The 22,946-nt window shown below is 44.8% G+C and overlaps 1 protein-coding gene across 1 annotated transcript in view; it reads right to left on the bottom strand.

The window, feature by feature from the left end:
- LOC111954145 (DNA polymerase zeta catalytic subunit) overlaps positions 1–22,946 on the bottom strand; it is a 160,210-nt gene that overhangs the window by 30,026 nt on the left and 107,238 nt on the right. The window contains 13 exon segments of the mRNA XM_023973645.3: positions 858–1,050; positions 1,190–1,315; positions 2,250–2,338; positions 2,709–3,595; positions 3,773–7,568; positions 7,685–7,827; positions 8,152–8,386; positions 8,681–8,809; positions 9,286–9,431; positions 11,291–11,375; positions 13,899–14,003; positions 15,477–15,571; positions 16,008–16,143. Coding sequence (XP_023829413.1) covers positions 858–1,050; positions 1,190–1,315; positions 2,250–2,338; positions 2,709–3,595; positions 3,773–7,568; positions 7,685–7,827; positions 8,152–8,386; positions 8,681–8,809; positions 9,286–9,431; positions 11,291–11,375; positions 13,899–14,003; positions 15,477–15,571; positions 16,008–16,143 — 6,165 coding nt within the window.

Raw genomic sequence — 22,946 nt, 5'->3', positions numbered from 1 at the left:
TTTACTGTCGATATAGATACTTTTGTACCGGTTTCCACCAGCATCTTCACAAGGTCCTTTACTGTTTTTCTGGGATTGATTTGTACTTTTCGCACCAAAGTACGTTCATCTCTAGGAGACAGAACGCGTCTCCTTCCTGAGCAGTATGATGGCTGCGTGGTCCCATGGTGTTTATACTTGCGTACTATTGTTTCTACAGATGAACATGGTACCTTCAGGCGTTTGGAAATTGCCGCCAAGGATGAACCAGATTCGTGGAGGTCTACACTTCCAATTGACTCAAATGATGTCAATCAGAAGCTTCTAAAGCCATGACACCATTTTCTGGAATTTTCCAAGCTGTATAAACGCACAGTCAACTTAGTGTATGTAAACTTCTGACCAACAGGAATTGTGATACAGTGAATTATAAGTGAATTAATCTTTCTGTAAACAATTGTTGGAAAAATGACTTATGTCATGCACAAAGTGGATGTCCTAACCGACTGCCCAAAACTATAGTTCGTTAACAAGAAATTTGTGGAGTGGTTGAAAAACAAGTTTTAATGACTCCAACCTAAGTGTATGTAAACTTCCGACTTCAACTGTACATCACAAACATATAGGCTGCATTTACACAGGCAGTCCAATTCTGATCTTTTTTTTGCCACTAATTGGTATTTTGACCAATCAGATCAGATATGTTGCCCATAATTTGGCAAAAGATCAGATTTGGGCTGCCTGTGTAAACACAGCCATACACTGTCCTTTCAAATCTAAGCACAATGACCATGAACACAATACAACAATACTTGAAGGTCAGATAAGTGTGGTCCATCCACAGCTTGGCAGGAGGGACAGAGTGTGTGACCCATCACCTTGGCCACTCTCCTGGCAGTCCTCGTCTACCACGATGGCCCCAGTCAGCTGGGTCTTGTCTGAGTCAGGTAAAGGTGCGTCAGAGCTGAAGCAGTAGAATAAGGCACATATGGGGTCAAACTCTGGGTCGGGTTCCAGGTCCCGCCGGGTCCGCACGTGAAGCTCCATGCTCATCAACGTCAGGTGCTGCACCTACAGATGAAAGACAAGCAAGATGTCACATTCCTTCCTTACAACTACATTGTGTGTGTGTTTGTCAGTGAGAAAACAGCTGAGTCAGTGGGGAGTGTGTGTCTGTCAGTCAGTCAGTCTCTGTGTGTGTGTGTCTCACCTCGTGCAGGGCTTTAGCGTCCTGGAGGTTCTGCATGCTGACTTTGAATCCGTATGAATGGCTGATGCTGGGGCCCTCGATCTGAGAGTTGTCTTTCTTTGGAGCGTTCAAAGCATCAAACTGGTTCTGGGGACGGAGAATAGGGGGAAAGCTTATTCACATCACATTAAAGAGAGAACAGAGTATCCGGGCGGATCAAGTAAATGCTAAAAGCCCTTTACGATATTTTTTTAATTACGTGAAATCTGACATTTGTTTTGGGCCATTTACTTGATTGATGTTGTTCATCAATATTCTAAAACTGTACATTGCTCATCCGGGTATATTGAGGCCAACACAGGTAACTGACAAAATAATGCAAACACAGTAAATTAGGGATACAAAGATCTCACTCCAATACATTTTTATAGAAAGTTAGCAAAAATAGATAAGATCTTTCAACCATGGAAAGGAAAATACCTGTCTATTTGTGGAAAAATCACCCTRATTAACTCTTTAGTCATATCACAGTTTACCTATTTGCTCATGGTTTTGCCTAGTCACACCTAGTGACCTGCTTTTTATATTATATGAACAAAAAATKTTCAATTCTATTTGGAACGGCAAGCCAGACAAAATGAAAAGGGCCTATTTATATAACAAATATGAATTTGGAGGGCAGAAATTATTAAATATTAAAGCATTAGACCTCTCACTAAAGGCATCAGTCATACAAAAGTTATACTTAAATCCAAACTGGTTCTCTAGTAAATTGGTAAAAATGTCTCATCCTATGTTCAAGCAGGGCCGTTGTCCCTTTATTTAGATTACACCTGCTCACTTTCTCACCCATCCACAGGGCATGAGTGGACAACTGAATGGTTTGATGAGCATGAAAACGATGTAACCATATRCCATGGCCGTCTTAGTCACCAGATCTGAACCCAATTGAATGCTTATGGGAKATTCTGGAACGGTGCCTGAGACAGCTTTTCCCATCACCATCAACAAAACACCAAATGATCATTGGAGGGAATGACCTAAATGAACAGGAGCTTCAATTCTGTGCGTTTGTCCTGACCTTCATCTGTGTGGTCAGTAGCACTCTCCTCAGGGTGTCTGTGTGTTCCCCTCTCCTGTGCTGCAGTCTCTGAGATGTGGACTCTGCGTCTGGAAGAGAAACCMCAAACAGAAACCCCAAAATGAATTAAGGATCGTGGTGGGGTGGTGCGACGCATAATGACATTCCAGAGGACAAAACAACTGCATGCAGACGGCTTCCTCCTATTAAAACTAATTCAGTAAACGACTGTGACAGATTTACAATTCTGGTACGCTTGATTAGTCAATTATGTAGTTGTTTATGGCAGCCATAACAATTTCCCACTGAGGTAGGAAAGAAAGTTAGAGTAAAATAAAAGGTTATAGCGGATGCTATCGCTAATGTAATTTTCCATGGTCTGAATTAACGTTGGCGGCTGAGGCAGGATGAAGAGTGACAGCTGCTAATAGCCTGTGGCCGGGGAATAAAGGGGCTTACCTTCAGTYACAGGGGTACTGCACACAGTCTCCGACTCACCCCTGCCTTTGTGTCGCCTAAGGACTGGGGTGCTGTGGAGCTGGGGGCTGGTACACTCCCTGTCCCCCCGGGTCTTCATGGAAGGGAAGGGAGAGGGACTGAGGAAGTGCTTCTCCTCTCTCCTCTCTGGGGAGGTGCAGAGCCTGGGGGACAGGGGTAACCCTCGATCTGACCCTCTCCTCTCTCCTTCTACTGCGTCTGGTCGTGAGGGACTGGGCTGCGTGGGCTCCTGCCATGGCAGCAGGTCTGGTGAGTCTGSAGAGATGGATTTACCAGAGTACTCCTCCTCAGAGTCTCTGATGTTAATGTCCGGTACAGGCTTCACTCCTCTGGGACTGTTCTGAGTTTCCACCCCTCCAACAGGTGATATCTGTAGGGACAGATCGTCCCTCCTTTCCTTCCGAGTCCTGATACCTGAGAGCTTCTCAAACTCCTCCTCGTCCTCCAATGCTGAACAATGGAACGGAGCGGGCTGTTCAGTCCTGTCTGTTTGCTGCTCGTCTCTTACCTGTTCCAACCTTCCCCTCTCCAGTTCTCCCATGTCTCTCCTGCCCCTCTGCAGATGCTCATACTGTTTTCTGGCCTCCAGCCATAGCTGGACGCGTTCCCGCCTGGGGGCACTCCTGCAAGGCAGCAGGATGACCTTCTGGTCCCCGGCTGAAGAGGGGCTGAGCTGGGCCTGGTCTCTGGTGTCCTCTGCTCCCAGTGTGTGAGAGGAGCCGGCCCGGGTCATGGTAGAGAAGGCTGTCTTCCAGAACTGTAGCCCCTCCAGGCACAGGTCCCCGTTGAACTCAGCCAGCTCCTTGGCCAACTTGGTCTCCACCATCAGCTTACGCCCACCAACCTCCCTGGAGATTTGAAAATGGACATTAATGATGGAATGATTGATGAGGCTGTGATAAAACGTAATATTGCCAATCATAGATATCTATTGTGTCATTCAACCCTTAAATCAAATCAATCACATGTATTTATAAAGCCATTTTCACATCAGTAGTTGTCATAAAGTGAGTTAGTGATTTTACCTAGGTTTCCCTGGGGCGTCTGAGGGGTTGCTGCAGAAGGGCTCCTGGAAGGTGGCCTCAGACATCTCCAGGTCCAGGAGGGTGGTGAGGATCTCTTCCCGGCTGGGAGGGGACATGAGGGGCTTGAGGATGTGGGCTCCCCCCCCTGTCCCTCTGAGGAGCTGGCTGATGGCCTTCACCTGGGATAGAGAGCTGAAGGAGCGCGGCGAACTACTGGGTGTGGTCGATGTAAAAGCATAATTCCCCTCCAGTAGGTCCCCAGTCGGCAACCCTTCGTTGTCTGCGAAAGACGCAGAGCTCAAAGGCAGTGGTAAGATGGGGTCAAAGGCAGAGAACAGCAGCTCTTTCCTCTCACAGTGAAAGCCCTGGAAGTGGCTGAGGCTGTGGAGTTTGCCCAAAGACGTTCCCCACTCTCTGCTCCTTGGTAACCTCTCAGAGTCCAGAGGTGATCGATGATTGGACACAAAATCGCCATTTTTTGGCTTGTCAAAGAGTTCAGGAGTCAGAGGTCCGGACAAGCTTTCTTGGAGCTCCTCCCCTGAGCCAAACAGCACCTCAGGCCTCTTCTCTAAGCTCAGCGCCAAGGCAGGTACCGCCTCCTGGGTGATGTCACTCAGGAACTTCTGAGGCAGGTTCTTGTCGGTCAGAACAAACTGACTGCCCATGTACAGGCTGGAGAACTCTGCCTGGCTACCGATACCGATGGTGTTGATGTCAAAGTTGTAGTTGTGTGGGAGCTCTGGGGATAGGCTGTCCTCTATGGAGTAACAGCTGTCCAGGCCTGGGTCTGACAGGAACACTGGGCTGTCATCTGACATGGGGGGCTTTTGCTTCACAGGTACCTCCGGCTGAGAGTTTGCCTTCTCCTTCCTGCTTCTGGGTTTCCCCTCCTTGGCAGTTGTAGTTCTTGGGGCCCGGGGTTTCCGTGGGGTGGTTGAGGGAGCTCTCCTGGCTCTTGATGGCTTGGCTGCAGCAGTGTCTGGTGTGGAGCCAGGGGGCTGTGTTGTAGTGGAAAGGCACTGCCCGCCTTTCTGCTGGAGCTTCTTCAGAACAGCCAGGCCAGAGATGTCCTCAGGTAAGGTCTTCCCATTCCGAAGGCCTGAGTGGGGGCACTCTTTGGGGGCGTCCTTTCTGTCCCCCACCTGGGTTGGGGATTTAACCTGATGGGATGTGCATTCATCAGCAGTAGTGTCTGCCTTCACAGCACAACCCTGCGGTTGGTCGGGCTGCGTTTGGACGAGTTCAAGAGCAAAGCTTTGGTTCACCTCCATGATGGAGCTTTCACAGTCCTCAGACTTTGGTTCAATAGACTGCGAGAACTGGTTTAGGGATTTAGAGCTGGAGCCGTCAATGATTTGGCTGGTTTTGCTGGCTGGCTTCTGAAAGGGTGGTATGTCCTCTGAGGAGGATTCAGTAGAAGGCAGCTCACCCTCTGGGAAGAGGTGCTGGGAACTGTCACAGTCTCTGCTTCTTACAGGGGGCTGTTCAGGCTCTTCTGCCTGCTTCTTCCTTCGAGGCCTCCTCGTTCTTGTGGTGATGGTAGTAGTACAGACACAACGCACACTAGTTCCATCAACTGTTTCTAGATCTTTCTTTCTCCTCCTTGGAGTCCCAATAGTACTTTTCCTTCTCACTGTGCTCTCCTTTTTGACTTCCTCTGAAAGCGTAATCCGTCTTCTTGGGCTGGTAGAGGTTACATTTCTAGGTTTAGTAGTCCGTCTGCGGTTCCGCACGCCTCGGCCTAAGGACTCTGGGGGGGGGTCCTGACAAACAAAAGTGAGACAGGGATCATTTAATGGGTTCACCAACCGATCAGAACTTATGGCTTCCATAAGGGGGTCACTGGGGGACCAACACCGGGGTGGGGTTGAATCAACAGGGCTAAGGGATCTCTCAGATAGATAACCCAACTCCACCATCACATCAGTGTACTCAGTGATGTGGTCATCGGCCAGTTCACAGTAACATGGCCAGGGGCATGGCAGAGAGGGAGTCAAGGTTTTTCTAAGGCCTCTAGTCCTTCTAGGCCTCTCACCCCCTTGCCTAACTCGGACTCTGGGTGGACTGCTGACCATTTTCTTAGTGGTGGTGTTGACCTTGGCCTTTCGTTTGGACTGTTTCTTACTAGCCTTGGGCTCACTGAGAGGGAACTTGACCGCACAAGACTCTGGAACCTTAGGCCAGAAGGTCTTGATGGGTGACATTTTGGTGTACGTCTCCACTCTGTCAGGTGTCAGCACCACCCGCTGCTCCTCAGCACTCACCTTGGCCATCTTCACCAACATGTTCTTTTGACCTTTGAACCGGTTGATGATTATATATTTGATGATGATGGGCGGCTCCCTTGGCTCCTTTCTGTACATCTTCCGTCGTTTCTGGTACTTTAGTTCCTGCGTGCTGAGGACGTAGTTTTCTTTGAAGCGGTCTCGGAGGGCCAGAGGGTGTTTAATGCGAGAGGATACCGACTGTTCCCCATCCTCGCTGCTGTCGTAGCTCATCTTGCGTTTGGCCCTCAGGGTGTACTTGCTGCCAGGCAGACCTGAAGCTTTGGTGCAGGTTACTTTAGCAGGGAGCTCAAGCAGTGGGGCCAACCTGCCCTCCACAGACGCCTCATTCAGAATGGCAGGGACTGGGGCCGGTGCAGGGGAAGCGATAGGGGCTGGTAGAGGGGTAGGGGCCAGGGCAGGGGATTCTGGCAGTGGTTCTGTGGGTCCAGTCTCCACTACGACTGACTTTGCCACTGTGACTGGCTTCTCCTTGGTGTCCGTGCTCTTTGGACAAGTAGGCGTGATGGCCATAAAGGCTGTGCTGACTTGGGTGTCAGAGGCTGGGGTTTCCCCAGCGTACGCATTAGCCTTCTGGGCTGCAGCAGCCAAAGACCTCTTGCCAAGCTTTAGCCTGGACCTGCGTGTCTCTGCCTGCTCTAGCTTAGCACAGCCATCGGTCAGCTTGTTGCCCACTACCTTCTTAGCTGGCCTGGTTAGACAGTTGGAGAGAATAACACTGGGGAAAAACTTATAGTGCGCCTCCTGCTGGGCTACTATGGTCCTCTCAGTCTTGTTCTCCTGATAGTCCTCGTACCTGATCTTCAGCTCACCCATGTTGCCGTCCTCGCTGTCATGGCCCATCTCGCCCTCCAGCGGGGCCAGGAGCTCGTCCTCTTCTATGGGGCAGGGAGTTGGGGTTATACTGTTTCTCAGGATTGGGCTTTTACAGCCTTTATGACCCAGTTCTAGATCTGTCGTGCTGGGGCAGTTCCTCAGCTCAGAGTAACAAAGGGAGAAGCTCCTGTGGTTCTGCAGGATGGACAGACGATTCTTCTCAACGTTCTTCATACTGCTGTACTTCTTCCTGCTCTGGGTGATCTTCCCGTGGCTGAACGGAAAGACGTCCAGGTCTGACTCCTCCAGAGCCATCGTCTTCTTCTCGTAGGTGTACAGAGGCCGAACAACGTCCATTTTGTCCACACAGATCTGAGAAACCTCAGCCTGGTTGGCGATATTGCAGGGGATGGGGTGTTTGACCAGCTGGATGTAAGGTCTCTCTTTATTCACCGTGAACCCCGTGGAGCACTCGTGACTGTCCTGGCCGAGGAAGTGCTTATTGGCTGGTTCCTCTGCGTCCTGTGAGTGGGCCTGCCTATGTTCAGGGTGTTTGCACTCCAGGAGGACCTTGGTGGAGGACAGGGGCTCCAGGTGGACAGTCTCCCCAGGAAAGGGGTTCCTCTTCCCCAGGATCTTGTCTGTGACGGTGAGGGACGAGTGGGTCCTGGAGCCTTTGTCCGTTAACGATGAATCTATGGAGAGCAGATATAACATATCAATACTGTGACAGGAATCAAAGGAAAGCATCAATGACACAATCTTAGATGTGATATATGTAGTTTATTATCATTACGTTCTTTTAACTCACCACTGTTCTCGTCCGCAGCGCCGTCCAGCTGAGAAATGGACAGGTTGGCAGAGAGAGAGTTGTCCCCCCTCCTTTCCATCTCCTCATCGGAGGATTCCTGGGGCTCGTCACTGAAGCTCTCCTCTGCATCCTTCACACCAGGTCTAGATGGAGGTAACAGAGACATTGATTAAACAATGAGGCGTCGCTTAAACTATTCACAGTCACGGCTTACCGCAGATGACCTTCATCCGACTGCCAAACATCTGCGTTTACTGTTTCCCATCATGTGAATTCAGTGACAAGAGGAATCCAGCTCCTCAAGAAATAAGCATGAAAACTGGGGCACAAGATAGATGACATGCATTTTTTCAAAGAATGCTGTAATTAGATTTGTTTTCTTCATTTAATAAGTTATTATTAAACTCATAATTCGTTCATATTGAGCAAAAAGAACAAGGCAAAGAAAGAAAAGAAAAATCAGTCACCTCTGTCTAGAAGACTGTTCTGGAAGGTCGCTGTCCCATCTCTGTGACATCATCAGACTGAGTTCTGCCTCCTCCCTCTCTAGCTCTGGCCCCTCCTCCTCCTCGTCACTGTTGTAGTGAGCGCTCCCTCCCCCGGGCAGAGAATGCTGGGAGTTCTGCCTCATAGGGGCTGCTCTGTACCCATCATCCTCCAGGCCTGCCAGCAGGTCCACCATGGCATGGTTCTGGCTGCTATCTGCAACACGCACACAGCAAACACAGCATGGTAAGGGGAAATTACCTCTGAGGTCAATCAGCTCCATACTTATATGCTTTTCTTATGGGCTGGAGTTATAAMTAGGGCCCGGAGCTTTTCCTGGTCAGATCATATGGTCAGATCAATCTCCTGGCGCTAGCTATGCTATATAAACAATATGTTGATTAAAAACAGATTTTTTCAATTAAAATGACATAAGATCAGTTGGATATGCTGTTCTCCATAGAGCAAATGAACACAGTAATCAGTAATCAGTGCGGTTTGTTTTCCTACCTAGTAAGGGGGAGTGGTTGGATCTTTGGGAGAGGGGGAGGAAGGTCTGGCTGCTTTCCAACAGACTCAGAATGGCCTCTTCATCCACAATGGCCTCCCCCTGGTCTTTACCACAGTTCCTTTTAGTGTCTGAGTGGAGGGAAGAGAGGTGTGGGGGTGGGGGGAGCGAGACAGCGAGATGGAGCGAGACATGGGGAAAATGATCATTACTGACAAACAGAGTGTGTGTGTGTCCCAAATGGCAGCCTATTCCCTACATAGTGCCCTGGTCAAAAGTAGTGCACTATATAGGGAATATGGTGCCATTTGGGACACATRMACAGGGAGTGGTTCAGCATGAGGCCCAGCCATACTCCATCCTGGCTCTCTGTGTGCCAGATGCCTAGCCTCCCTGGCATGTCCACTGTTCCTACAGGAGACTTGGCAGACTGAGCGAACAGACTAGGCTAATGTAGATCAACACTGTGTGTCACACTTGAAATTCAGTCACAGTAGGAGAGTACAGTAGGAGAGTTTGGGGAGAATTAGGACAAATGTCGATCCACCTTCTCTGGCAGAAAGACACATTCTAGTGGAGGGTCGATAGGGAGATTTGTTGCTCTCACCAATCTGAGAGTCTCTGTGAACCTCCACCTGGTTAGCTGGTGTACAATGCAGCACCTCTGGGGTCAGGACATCAGGGTATACAGACAGTTCAGCTGGGAAGGGATCCTGCTCCTCTGGCGCGCCCTCCACAGACCCAGACTGAGTCCTATTTAAAAAGAGGCATTAGTTCAAAGGGAGATAAGGGAGACTGTTGTGGGYATGTAACTGCTAAGGTTATCACCAGTCACAGACAGGGCTCCTGGGACAGCGCTGCAGCAGTCAGGTTTTATTAGCATCCCTTGTCTTAATCAGGAGACATGGCTGCAGTGTGTGTGTGAGAGAGGGAGAACGAGAGTGAGAGAAACAAGTGTGTGTGTACAGTGTGTGTAGGAGGAGGTATGAATGGAAAGCTGGCCAGTGGCCAGTGGTTCTTTGGGATTTACCCCAAATGCCTCTTGGCTACAGGCKTTCTGACTATCAGGCTCCGTCCTCCGCTCTGTTCCATGCTGTACCCTTGCATTGCTTAGCAACTCACTACTTAGCAACTCAACTAAATATTGAAAAACATGCAAGGTGGAACTGAAAAAGGTGGAACAAGCAATGCCGGAATTAGCCCCCAAAAATATTTTAGACACTACTTTCTCTACAAAAAAATAAATCATAATTTGTCATTGTGGGGAGGATGAAGGAATGCAGATGTGCTCCAGAGATGGGCTTGTGTGTGCATGACTGTCTCACTCTTTGTTAATTAGTCTCGTCACTAATGACTTTTGTGGCTACAGGGGGGAGCCTAGAAGGTGTCTGGGGATTCCTTCACCCCTTAACACATTTCAGCCCTACTGTTCTTACTGCAGTACAGCCTGTCTGAGGTTACAATCAGAGGGACATAGAGAGATACAGAGGGACATAGAGAGAGACACACAAATCAATTCAAAATAAAATAAAATGTTATTGGTCACATACACATATTTAGCAGATGTTATTGCGGGTGTAGCGAAATGCTTGTGTTCCTAGTTCCAACAGTGCAGTAATATCTAAAAATTCACAACAATACACACAAATCTAAAAGTAAAATAATAGAATTAAGAAATACATACAGTACCAGTCAAAAGTTTGGACACCTACTCATTCAAGGGGTTTTCTTTATACATTGTAGAATAATAGTGCGCGCGAGAGAGAGAGACTGTACTTGTATATGTGAAAGAGCGCCAGTCAACCAGTGAGAGTTGTGAGCTGGGCGTGTGTGTGTGTGTGTGTGTGTGTGTGTGTGTGTGTGTGTGTGTGTGTGTGTGTGTGTGTGTGTGTGTGTGTGTGTGTGTGTGGCACAGTTCTGCCAAGCCAAAGCTCCGCCAGGTGAGAGGAGATGGGTCCCTGTGCCAAGGCCCAAACTGCTCCCATACTGGCCTGTACCTGCCTTCGATAGAACCGTTTCATTTTCCTCCCTTGCTTTCCTCCCATTGGTAACAACTTATCTGGGCCTGATGTAACAGCACACACCGGACCAACTGCACTTTTTTTTATCGAAGGAAATTATTTCTGCTCAGAAAGAAGGGGGAGCAGGGAGCAGAGAGAGGGATATACTAGACAGCACTGTAACCCAATCAACACCCTCCCTCCTTGCTCCCTGCTCATCTCTGGCCATTAAGATGAACCAGGAAGAGACATGCGGTCACCATCTTATACACAGTAGACAACCAAAAAGGCATTGGGAAAATAAGTAGACGTTTTAACATAAAGACCAGATGTAAATTCTCTCAAACCCCAATTTATGTGGTCTCCGGCGGTAGACATCATCTTGCTAACGAGATTGGAAGCAGCATATGTTTACTCTGAAAGACCAGCCCTGCTGCCCCCATTCTAAACTCTCCAAACCAAGCACAGCCATTTACTCACGCAATGTGGAGCAACTGTCTGTCCATCDATGACTTATAGTCAAGTTGCCCTAAAGACTGGGAAAGTGATAAGCCTAGCCCACGTAAAAATAAAAAAAAAACAGCAAGATTGAGGGTGAAAGTTTTTACTTACACATCAAACTCATTTTCCTTCAGGATCTCCTTGAATCTCTTCATGAAGATCCTCTCGCTTTCCGTCGAGGCGACAAACCTGCGATCTGGAGGAGCATCAAATCAAATCAAATTTTATTGGTCACATACAGATTTAGCAGATGTTATTGTGGGTGTAGCAAAATGCTTGTAAAATGCTCGGAATGCAGTCAGCGGTTTAATTATTACACTTTGATGTATGTCTGATGCACATGGGATAGCAGTCAGACTCAAGAGATAAGAATGACTCCTGACAGAGACAATACTTGGTTATTTATTACCTCGGCTCACATTGAGCATATTCCAACAAGCAGACGATGGCACATTTTGCGGCATAGTCCTATATACACTCAGTAACCAGTTTAGTAGGTATTTCGAATTTGGCAGTACGTCTAACCGGCCTCACGACCGTATACCACGTGTAACTACGCCAGCCCAGGACTTCCACATCCAGCTYCTTCACCTGAGGGATCGTCTGAGACCAGCCACCCGGATAGCGGATGAAACTGTGTTTGCACAACCGAAGAATTTCTCCACAAGCTGTCAGAAACCATCTCAGGAAAGCTCATCTGGGTGCTCGTCGTCCTCACCAACGTCTTGACCCAACTGCAGTTTGACGCCGTAACCGACTTCATTGGGCAAATGCTCACCTTTGATGGCCAATGGCACGCTGGGGAGGTGTGCTCGTCACGGATGAATCCCGGTTTTCATCTGTACCGGTCAGATGGCAGACAGCGTATATGGCGTTATTTGGGCGAGTGGTTTGCTGATGTCAACGTTGTGAACAGAGTGCCGGTGGGGTTATGGTATGGGAAGGCATAAGCTACGGACAACGAACACAATTGCATTTTATCGATGGCAACCTGAATGCACAAATATACCGTGATGAGATCCTGAGACCCATTGTTGTGCCATTCATCCGCTGCCATCACCTCATGTTTCAGCATGATAATGTGCACTGCTGCATGTCACAAGGATCTGTACACAATTCCTGGAAGCAGAAAATGTCTCAGTTCTTCCATGGCCTGCATACTCACCAGATATGTCACCCATTGAGCATGTTTGGGATGCCCTGGTTCAATGCGTACGACAGTTTGTTTCAGTTCCCGCCAATATCCAGCAACTACATACAGCCATTGAAGAGGAGTGGGACAACATTCCACAGGCCACAATCAACAGCCTGATCAACTCTATGGGAAGGAGATGTGTGACGCTGCATGAGGCAAATGGTGGTCACACCAGATACTGACTGGTTTTCTGATCCACACCCCTACCTTTTTTAAAGATATCTGTGACCAACAGATGCATATCTGTTTTCCCAGTCATGTGAAATCCATAGATTAGGGCCTAATGAATTAATTTTCATGAACTGATTTTCTTATATGAACTGTAACTCAGTAACATCTTTGAAATTGTTGCATGTTGCGTTTATATTTTTATTCAGTGTTGTACTGGGTCGGACCCTCCTTTGCCTCGAGAACAGCCTGCATTCTTTGGAGCATGGAAACATTGCTCAATTGGTATCAGGGACCTAACGTGTGCCCGGAAAGATTGTGCCCCACACCATTACACCACCGCCACCAGCCTGTACCGTTGACACCAGGCAGGATGGGGCCATGGACTCATGCAGTTTATGCCAAATCCTGACTCAGCCATTAGTATGACGTAACAGGAATAGGGATTCGTCAGACCAGGCAATGTTTTTCCACTCCTCAATTGTCCAGTGTTGGTGGTCGTGTGCCCACTGGAGCCGCTTCTTCTTGTTTTTATCCATTTACATGAACGGGGTCGTACCTAATAAACTGGCCACAGTGTATATTCAGTCAAAAAGCATGTAGACCTGCTAGACGTTTGATTGTGGTGCTAACTAATGGAGGATTTGGCTGTGGGGAGGTATAGCTCTGTTCCATCAACTCACCGCTGTTGACTGGTGGTCTCATCTGACGGTCTCGATCTGAGATGCTGTGTTCACTCACCCGTGCTGTGGGGTCTCGATCTGAGATGACTGGTTTCACTCACCCTGTGACTGTGGGGTCTCGATCTGAGATGACTGGTTCACTCACCCTGTGACTGTGGGTCTCGATCTGAGATGACTGGTTCACTCACCCTGTGACTGTGGGGTCTCGATCTGAGATGAGTGGTTCACTCACCCTGTGACTGGGGGGTCTCGATCTGAGATGACTGGTTCACTCACCCTGTGACTGTGGGTCTCATCTGAGATGACTGGTTCACTCACCCTGTGACTGTGGGGTCTCGATCTGAGATGACTGGTTCACTCACCCTGTGACTGTGGGTCTCTATCTGAGATGGCTGGTTCACCACCCTGTGACTGTGGGGTCTCTATCTGAGATGACTGGTTTCACTCACCCTGTGACTGTGGTGGGTTTGCTCGGTGTATCTGAGATGACTGGTTCACTCACCCTGTGACTGTGGGGGTCTCGATCTGAGATGACTGGTTCACTCACCTGTGACTGTGGGTCTCATCTGAGATGACTGGTTCATCACCTGTGACTGTGGGGTCTCGATACTGAGATGACTGGTTCACTCCCCTGTGATGGGCGGTCTCGATCTGAGATGACTGGTTCACTCACCCTGTGACTGTGGGGTCTCGATCTGAGATGACTGGTTCTTCTCTCGTCGTCTCTGCTTCTCGTCCTCCCAGATGACCTGCAGGCCAGGGTTCCTGGCAATCTGATCTACACACACACACACACACTTTAGCATAGATCCCTACACATAAACCTCTGCACATCCCTCTCTATCCTTTTATCTACCGTCAGTTGGATGAAGGCCTTTTTCAAGAAGAGAACATTGACGCACACATAGGAATGTGACGATTATAGARTTTGGGGTAATGATTAATTGTCACGGTTACTGTCATAATTGTCCTTAGAGATATATTATATAGAGAAAATTATCTACAACATATGAATACAACACATCTTTGGAGACACCCCTGTTAAATTATTATTTATTTTTTTACTCATTGTTTTGACTGCTTAGAACTTTTGGAAATAAAGCTTCTCTTGCTGACTGCTATTAAAATGATTACAACTTGATGCAAAAATGAAAAACTGCATTTGGGTAAATTATTTCTACTTTAGTATAAAGTGAATTCCCCCTTCTCCTAAAATAAATGTAATAAGACAATACATTTTGTAGTTGACGGTTTTTGTCCATAATTGTCGGTTACACGATTATACAACGATTGTGCCAGCCCTACTCACACAAAGCAAAGTTAAAGATCATAGATCCAGAGCCAACCACTCAGAACTAGGCACAAACTCAAAATCATAGAATCAGTCTTCAACCATTTCCTTTTCAACAGAGTTTGTATATCCGTTTTTGGGGCAGATGGAAAATCTACGTGCCAAGACCACATATGTGAACTGCCATGGTGTGCCCCCTCTTTCTACCTTGTGCAGATAATTGTGTGTGTGTGTGTGTGTGTGTGTGTCCATTGCCAAGACTCCATATTATGAGCACAGCTAATCTAAAACACAATCAAAAATGCAATCACTTTGTTTCTTTTGTTCCTAGTATGTATCAAGAATAGCAGGAAGTCTGTAAAAAGAGTTCATTGTGAATTGAGAAATTGGAACACATTCCAGCAACAGATGAATATTCATACATGTCTCTGCATGTTCTAAACAGTGTTCTCTTTTTGCTTTAAGTTCTCAGTTCAATATGCTCTTCCACCCTACATCCCCATTTCCAATTCCCTCTCCCTCCCCCCTCTCCAGACAGAAGGCAGACAGATAGGGTGAGTGGACAGTGTTTGTTTTGGGCCGGATGGTCACTGATCTCATGCTCCAATGTGCTGGAGAGCAGGAGCCTGGCAGTGTGGTAAGAGACTGACAGCGTTTGATCTGGAGGCCTCCGTCGCTCATCTGTGTCACATAGGCTGCGCCCCAAATGGCACGCCATTCCCTTTATAGGGCTCCTTTAGGGACTCTAGTCAAACGTAGTGCACTACAGGGAATAGAATGCCATTTGAGAGGCAAACACTGATGTGGAAAAGCCACCATCACTCAACTGTGTTACATAGTCAGAGCAGAAGTGAGTCAGTAGCCATCCCCTCCCTCAGGCTCTCCCTCATGTGTGCCGAACGTGTCTGCCTGACTGTTTGATCTATGACAAAAAAAAGTGTTCAAGTTTGTTGTACTTACTGTCTATCTCCAGACGGTTGAGGATGTCTGCAGCCACAGCATCTGCCTCCAGCTCACACGTACTCTGTTTCTCCACATCCTCCAGGACTAGAGAACTACATCACACACACAGAGAGCGAGAGAGCGCGAGCGAGAGCGCGAGCGCGAGCGCGAGCGCGAGCGCGAGCGAGAGCGAGAGCGAGAGCGAGAGCGAGAGAGAGAGAGAGAGAGAGAGGATATATAGACCTAATGACATTTGAAATGTCTTTTGGAATGTTGGTGAGTGTAATGTTTACTGTTAATTTGTATTGTTTATTTCACTTTTGTTTATTATATACTTCACTTGCTTTGGCAATGTGAACATACGTTTCCCATGCCAATAAAACCCTTGAATTGAATTGAGAGGAGGGTGCGAGAGATCAAACCAACCTTACACAGAAAAAAAACCTCAAAAAGAAACCACAGTTATCATGTACAAACAAGAGCTAAAAAGCTGACACCATAGAGGCCCACAACATGTGAATGGAGCCCGTCTGAGCAGGTGTCGCTCACCAGGGTGTGGCATCGTCCTGCCAGCAGACAAACGTGCCTCCCAGGGTACTGTCACTCAGTTTGGAGGTACAGGGGCTCTTCAAGGGTCTGGTGCTGGGTCTGCTGCGGAAGCCCTGGTGATCTGGGGGAGACCCCTCTGTTACATATACACACACACACACACACATCAATGTGAGTCATGTGTTGGAAGTCAATCTGAGGAGATTTATTGCTGAGACAGTCCACAAACATTGTGCTTTCAACATACAGCAAGACTAAAAAGCATACCAGCTCAGTATTTCAAATTGATTTGGATCTACACAAATTTTTACACAGGGTTTTCAAATGTCTGTCATCGTCTTCATCCCAGATTACAAACTCACTTTCGAGTTGGCGCAATACTAAAACGTATGTAAACATTGTCACAGCGCTTTGGTCTCTTTCTACTTTTTGGTTCTTTGCAACTCCTTTTCCATTGATTGCATGAAATCCAGAGGTGGATTTAGCTTTCAAGCACTCTCTTTGTCTGGGAGGAGTTCCTGGCCGATTCATGAGCCCTTCCATGCCTGGTGGTGTGATGCTGGGTTCTGCCTCCCCTGGCCCAGGAGAGACTTGCTCAGGCATGAAGAGCAGTGCAGAGTGGAGATACCTGTCCCATCTCGGCTCGAGATTAGCACTTACTAAGCCTTTGTCAAGATCAAACAGAAAATACCTATCTGCCGCTTTATTCACAGCCATCAGGCAGGAGAGAAAGGGTGTGGAGCATGAAGCCAAGACCAAGTTCAACCCTCTGATCTGAGATACCTCCCCTGATCCTCCACTCCCACGGAGATACCTCCCCTGTTCTACCACTATCTCCCTCCCACTGAGGGGCCTTGTGATTCTCAGGTTCACTTCCAGGGATGAAGGGAGGTAGGAGGTAGGGAGTCCATGTCTGACTGCCCCCCGGCCTCAACCCTCAGATTACAGGCTTGACTTTATCATTCTCACTAGGAGATATCAAATGTCCCAGCTTGGCTTGTAGCTGCGGCTTTGTTTTGGTTGGCAGAGGAGAGGCGGGAGGTCATATTAATACTAAACAGCTGTGTAAAGTACAAGTTCAATAAACGACCGAGTTCAAAAGGTCAGAAGTAAATAGATCCATATCCAAGCTCTTACTGGTTTATTTCTCTAGATTGACGTCAGGGTGTTTGTTTGTCCAGCTCTGTGAAACAGAGGAAGAGACTGATGATATTACTAGGAATGGGCCTCGGGCTCCTGGATTGGGTGACATACAGGGATGTGGCCTGGATCTCTCAATCTTGTGCATAATGACTTATTGTCTGTAACAGGCTGGCGGTGTTCCAGAATGCTCTGGGGTTCCAGGAGAATGTACAGGAGGCAGGAGCTAAGAGTTACTCCTCTAGTCTAGTTTCAGGGCTGGAGGGGGGCTGCCACCTGGCCGGCACCCCATTGCTTCTAGTTCTCCATCCCTCTTCATCTGTCCTTCTGTTGTAAGCTTTGCTGTGTGTTTGCAAGGTGTATTATTCAAAGCACTGTCATTGTAGAGCTTTATGATTAAAACCTTCTCTAATCTATCTATATGGTCAGGTCTTTGAAAGGCCAGGGTGTCATCTGGTTGGCACTCTTTCAAAAACGTCACACTGACCAGGATGCATTAGGTAGCAGGACAAGGAGGTGGTGTGTGTACACCTGTGTGAGATTGCTGCTTCTCTAGCTCACACCATCTGAGGCATCTCAAGGCCATTGTAAAGAAATGTACTAATACATCATGACACAAAGCATGGCAGCTTTCACTCTCTCCTTGTCCTCCCTTACAGCCTCCCCACAGAGCCAGAGCACGGTGGAGGAGGTGGCCTATAGCCTGGGTTGTCTGTCCATCAGAGCAGAAAACAGCCTTGATCTGATATGACTGGGCATGCTGCAACTACATAGTCCTCAACCACATCAAACACTAACAGTAATATCAACCACATCCAACAGTAATATCAACCACATCTAACAGTAAAATCAACCACATCTAACACTAACATTAATATCAACCACATCTAACAGAGAAATCTGAGGTTTGTAGGTTTCCCTATCCAATATACAGTGTCTATGGGGTCATATTGCACTTCCTAAGGCTTCCACTAAATGCCAACAGTCTTTAGAACCTTGTTTGATGCTTCTACTGTGAGGGATGAGGGAATGAGAGCTGATTGAGTCAGGGGTCTGGCAGAGTGCCACGAGCTCACTCAGGTGCACCCAGTGAGAGGTAGCTTCGTTCCTTTTCGTTTCTAAAGACAAAGGAATTCTCCGGTTTAAATATTATTGAAGATTTATGTTAAAAACATCCTAAAGATTGATCCTATACATCGTTTGACATGTTTCTACGAACTGTAATGGAATTCTTAGACTTTTTGTCTGGCCTGCGCGTCATGAATTTGGATTTTTGAACTAAACGCGCAAACAAAAAGGAGGTATTTGGACATAAATTATGGACTTTATCGAACAAAACAAATCTCAGTTCCATTTATTATGGAACTGAGATTCCTGGGAGTGCATTCTGATGAAGATCATGAAAGGTAAGTGAATATTTATAATGCTATTTCTGACTTCTGTTGACTCCACAACATGGCGGGTACCTGTATTGCTTGTTTTTGTGTCTGAGCGCCGTACTCAGATTATTGCATGGTGTGCTTTTTCCGTAAAGTTTTTTGAAATCTGACACAGCGGTTGCATTAAGGAGAATGTAGAAAGTACTGGAGAAAGTACTGACCTAACATAATCAGATGGTGTGCTTTCGTAAAGCCTTTTTGAAATTGGACACTGTGGTGGGATTAACAACAAATTTATCTTTAAAATGGTGTAAAATACTTGTAATATCAACCACATCTAACAGTAATATCAACCACATCTAAAAAACTAACAGTAATATCAACCACATCTAAAACTAACAGTAATCAACCACATCTTAACAGTAATATCAACCAACTAACAATAACATTATATCAACCACATCTAACAGTAATATTCAACCACATCAAACAGTAAATCAACCACATCAAACAGTAATATCAACCACATCTAACAGTAATATCAACCACATCTAAACTAACAGTAATATCAAACATCAAAACTAACAGTAATATCAACCACATCTAAATAATATCAACCACATCTAAAACTAACAGTAAAAATCAACCACATCTAAAACTAACAGTAATATCAACCACATCTAACAGTAATATCAACCACATCTAACAATAACATTAATATCAACCACAATCTAACAGTAATATCAACCACATCAAACAGTAATATCAACCACATCTAACAGTATATCAACCACATCTAAAACTAACAGTAAATCAACACATCTAAAACTAACAGTAAATATCAACAAAATCTAACAGTAATATCAACCACATCTAACACTAACAGTAAATCAACACATCTACATATATCACCACTAAACTAACAGTAAATTACCTACATTACATAACAACCACATCTAAAACTAACAGTAATATCAACCACATCTAACAGTAATATCAACCACATCTAACAATAACATTACCTATCAACCAATCTAACAGTAATATCAAACCAATCTAACAGTAATATCAACCACACTAACACTACATTAATACAACCAATTAACCACTAACATAATATCAACCACATCTAAACTAAACAGTAATATCAACACATCTCAACAGTAATTCAACCACATCTAACACTAACATTAATATCAACCACATCAAACAGTAATATCAACCACATCTAACAGTATTATCAACCACATCTAAAACTAACAGTAATATCAACCACATTAAACTAACAGTAATATCAACCACATCTAACAGTAATATCACCACATCTACATAACATTAATATCACCACATCTAACAGTAATATCAACCACATCTAACAGTAATATCAACCACACCTAACACTAACATCAATATCAACCACATCTAAAACTAACATATCACACACATCTATACAGTAATATCAACCACATTAACATTAATATCAACCACATCTAACACTAACATAATATCAACCACATCTAAACAGTAATCAAAACACACATCTAAAACTAACAGTAATATTACCACATCTGACAGTAATATCAACCACATCTAACACTAACATTAATATCAACCACATCTACACTAACATTAATATCAATCACATCTAACAGTAATATCAACCACATCTAAAACTAACAGTAATATCAACCACATCTAAAACTAACAAGTAATATCAACCACATCTAACAGTAATATCAACCACATCTAACAATAACATTAATATCAACCACATCTAACAGTAATATCAACCACATCTAACAGTAATATCAACCACACCTAACACTAACATTAATATCAACACATCTAACACTAACAACAATATCAACCACATCTAAAACTAACAGTAATATCAACCAACTCATTAACATTAATATCAACCACATCTAACACTAACAGTAATATCAACCACATCTAACAGTAAATCAACCACATCTAACACTAACATCAATATCAAACTCACATTAAAACAACAGTAATATCACCACATATACAGAAATCACCACATCTAACACTAACATCAATATCAACCACATCTAAAACTACATGTAATATCAACCACATCTAACACTAAATATACACCACATCAAACATAATACAGTCAATCACAGTAATATCAACCACATCTAAACTAACGTAATATCAACCACATCTAAACCCCTAACAGTAATATCAACCACATTCTACAGTAAAAATCAACCACACATCTAACACTAACATTAATATCAACCACATCTAAAACTAAACAGTAATTCAACACATTAACAGTAATATCAACCACATCTAACACTAACATAAATCAACCACATCTAACAGTAATATCAACCACATCTAACAACTAACAGTAATATCAAACCACATCTAACACTAACAGTAATATCAACCCACATCTAACAGTAATAATCAACCACATCTAACACTAACATTAATATCAACCACATCTAACATAATATAACCACATCTAACAGTAAATTCAACCACATCTAACACTAACAGTAACATCAACCACATCGAACAGTAATATCAACCACATCTAACACTAACATTAATATCAACCACATTAACACCAACATTACACATCACCACATCTAACAGTAATATACACCACATTTAACAATTAACAGTAATATCAACCACATCTAACAGTAATATCAACCACATCTAACATAATATCAACCACATCTAACAGTAATATCAACACATCTAACAGTAATATCAACAGCACAACCACATCTGACAGTAATATCAACCACATCTAACACTAACATTAATATCAACCACATCTAACACTAACATTAATATCAATCACATCTAACACTAACATTAATATCAATCACATCTAACACTAACATTAATATCAACCACATCTAACATTAATATCAACCACATCTAACAGTAACATTAATATCAACCACATCTAACAGTAATATCAATCGCATCTAACAGTAATATCAATCGCATCTAACAGTAATATCAATAGCATCTAACATGCTGACCAGAACGTGCGCGAGCGTCGCAAAATAAATGTAGAAATCCATGTTATTCAATTATTGCTCCAACGAGCGTCTGCGTTGCCAACGGCTAAAATAGAAGCTCAGTTTCTGACGCAGATCGCACTGCAAGTCCTGCCTCTCCCATCTCCTTATTGGTTTATAGAAGCAGGTACCCACGTGCCATCTCCTCATTGGTTATACCCACGTGGGTGATTAAAAGAAGAAATGTTTTGCCGGTTGTCGTGGTAATACTATGAAAGTGTAGATGCCAATCACCATATAAGTTCAAAGATGAAAAAGCCTGGAAGGAGGAGAGATGACTAGAAACGATTTGGTTGGCCGTTTTATGTGTGGATTAATTGTCGGAGTAGAAGACCTTGTGCATTTCAGGTAAAATAACTCAATGTTTATATCCCAGGACACATTAGCTAGCAACAGCAAGCTAGCTAAATAGGACAAATTAGCTAGAAAGAGCAAGCTAACTAGCTAAATTGCCATACATGTTTAATGCTTTTCGACCTGTCCCCAAATTAATGTAATTGGTACAGAGTTTGTTTTGATATAATAACCTGTGTGTCGTGATCGCGTTTGGTGTAGGTGGACAAAATACATTTATGCACGATAGAGCACGATGGCAGCCGGTTTGGGTTCCGTCTAACACCAACAGTCAACAGCAGGAGTTGAAACCGAAATGAATTTTAAATTGTTTCGTTCTGAACAGAACCATAACTTTTTTGGTCCGTTTTCCACTGTTCTGACCAGCTAAAAAAAAACGGTTCGAACCCAAAAAAGTACCGGTTTATATTGTTACTTTCTGTTCTTTTTTAATGCTCTGATTCTTTTTAATGTACATTTTTGTTATACTGAACGAAAATATAAACGTGTAAAGTGTTGGTCCCATGTTTCATTAGCTGAAATAAAAGATAAAGAGAGTCGCAAACATATATATATCACACACACACTTCCAGTAATTTATTGGGTAAATCCCTGCCGAAATGTTGGCGATTTACCCAATACATTTATAGGGTGTGCGACTCTTTATTTTTTATAGCTTATAGTTAATTCGCCGTTAGTCAGCACCTCTATATAAAATACATTTCTTTGGGTGTGCGCCAGCTCATGTTTTAACTGAAATAAAAGATCCCAGAAATGTTCCATACGCACAAATTTCTCTCAAATTTAGTAAACAAATTTGTTTACATCCCTATTACTAAGCATTTCCCCTTGGGTAAAATAACCTTTCCGCTCCCGGTTCTGATTCTTTTCCTTAAACATTTTCGTTAATTTTTGTTTTATGGTTCTGTTCCATGAACCGGTTCCAACCCCTGGTCAACAGTAATATAAACCACATCTAACACTAACAGTCAACAGTAATATCAATAACTGCA

This window comes from Salvelinus sp. IW2-2015, linkage group LG28 (genome assembly GCF_002910315.2).
Source record: "Salvelinus sp. IW2-2015 linkage group LG28, ASM291031v2, whole genome shotgun sequence".
In the NCBI taxonomy this organism is placed as follows: domain Eukaryota; kingdom Metazoa; phylum Chordata; class Actinopteri; order Salmoniformes; family Salmonidae; genus Salvelinus; species Salvelinus sp. IW2-2015.
Note: the sequence above shows the minus strand (reverse complement) of the source record. Positions and strands in the feature narration are given on the sequence as shown.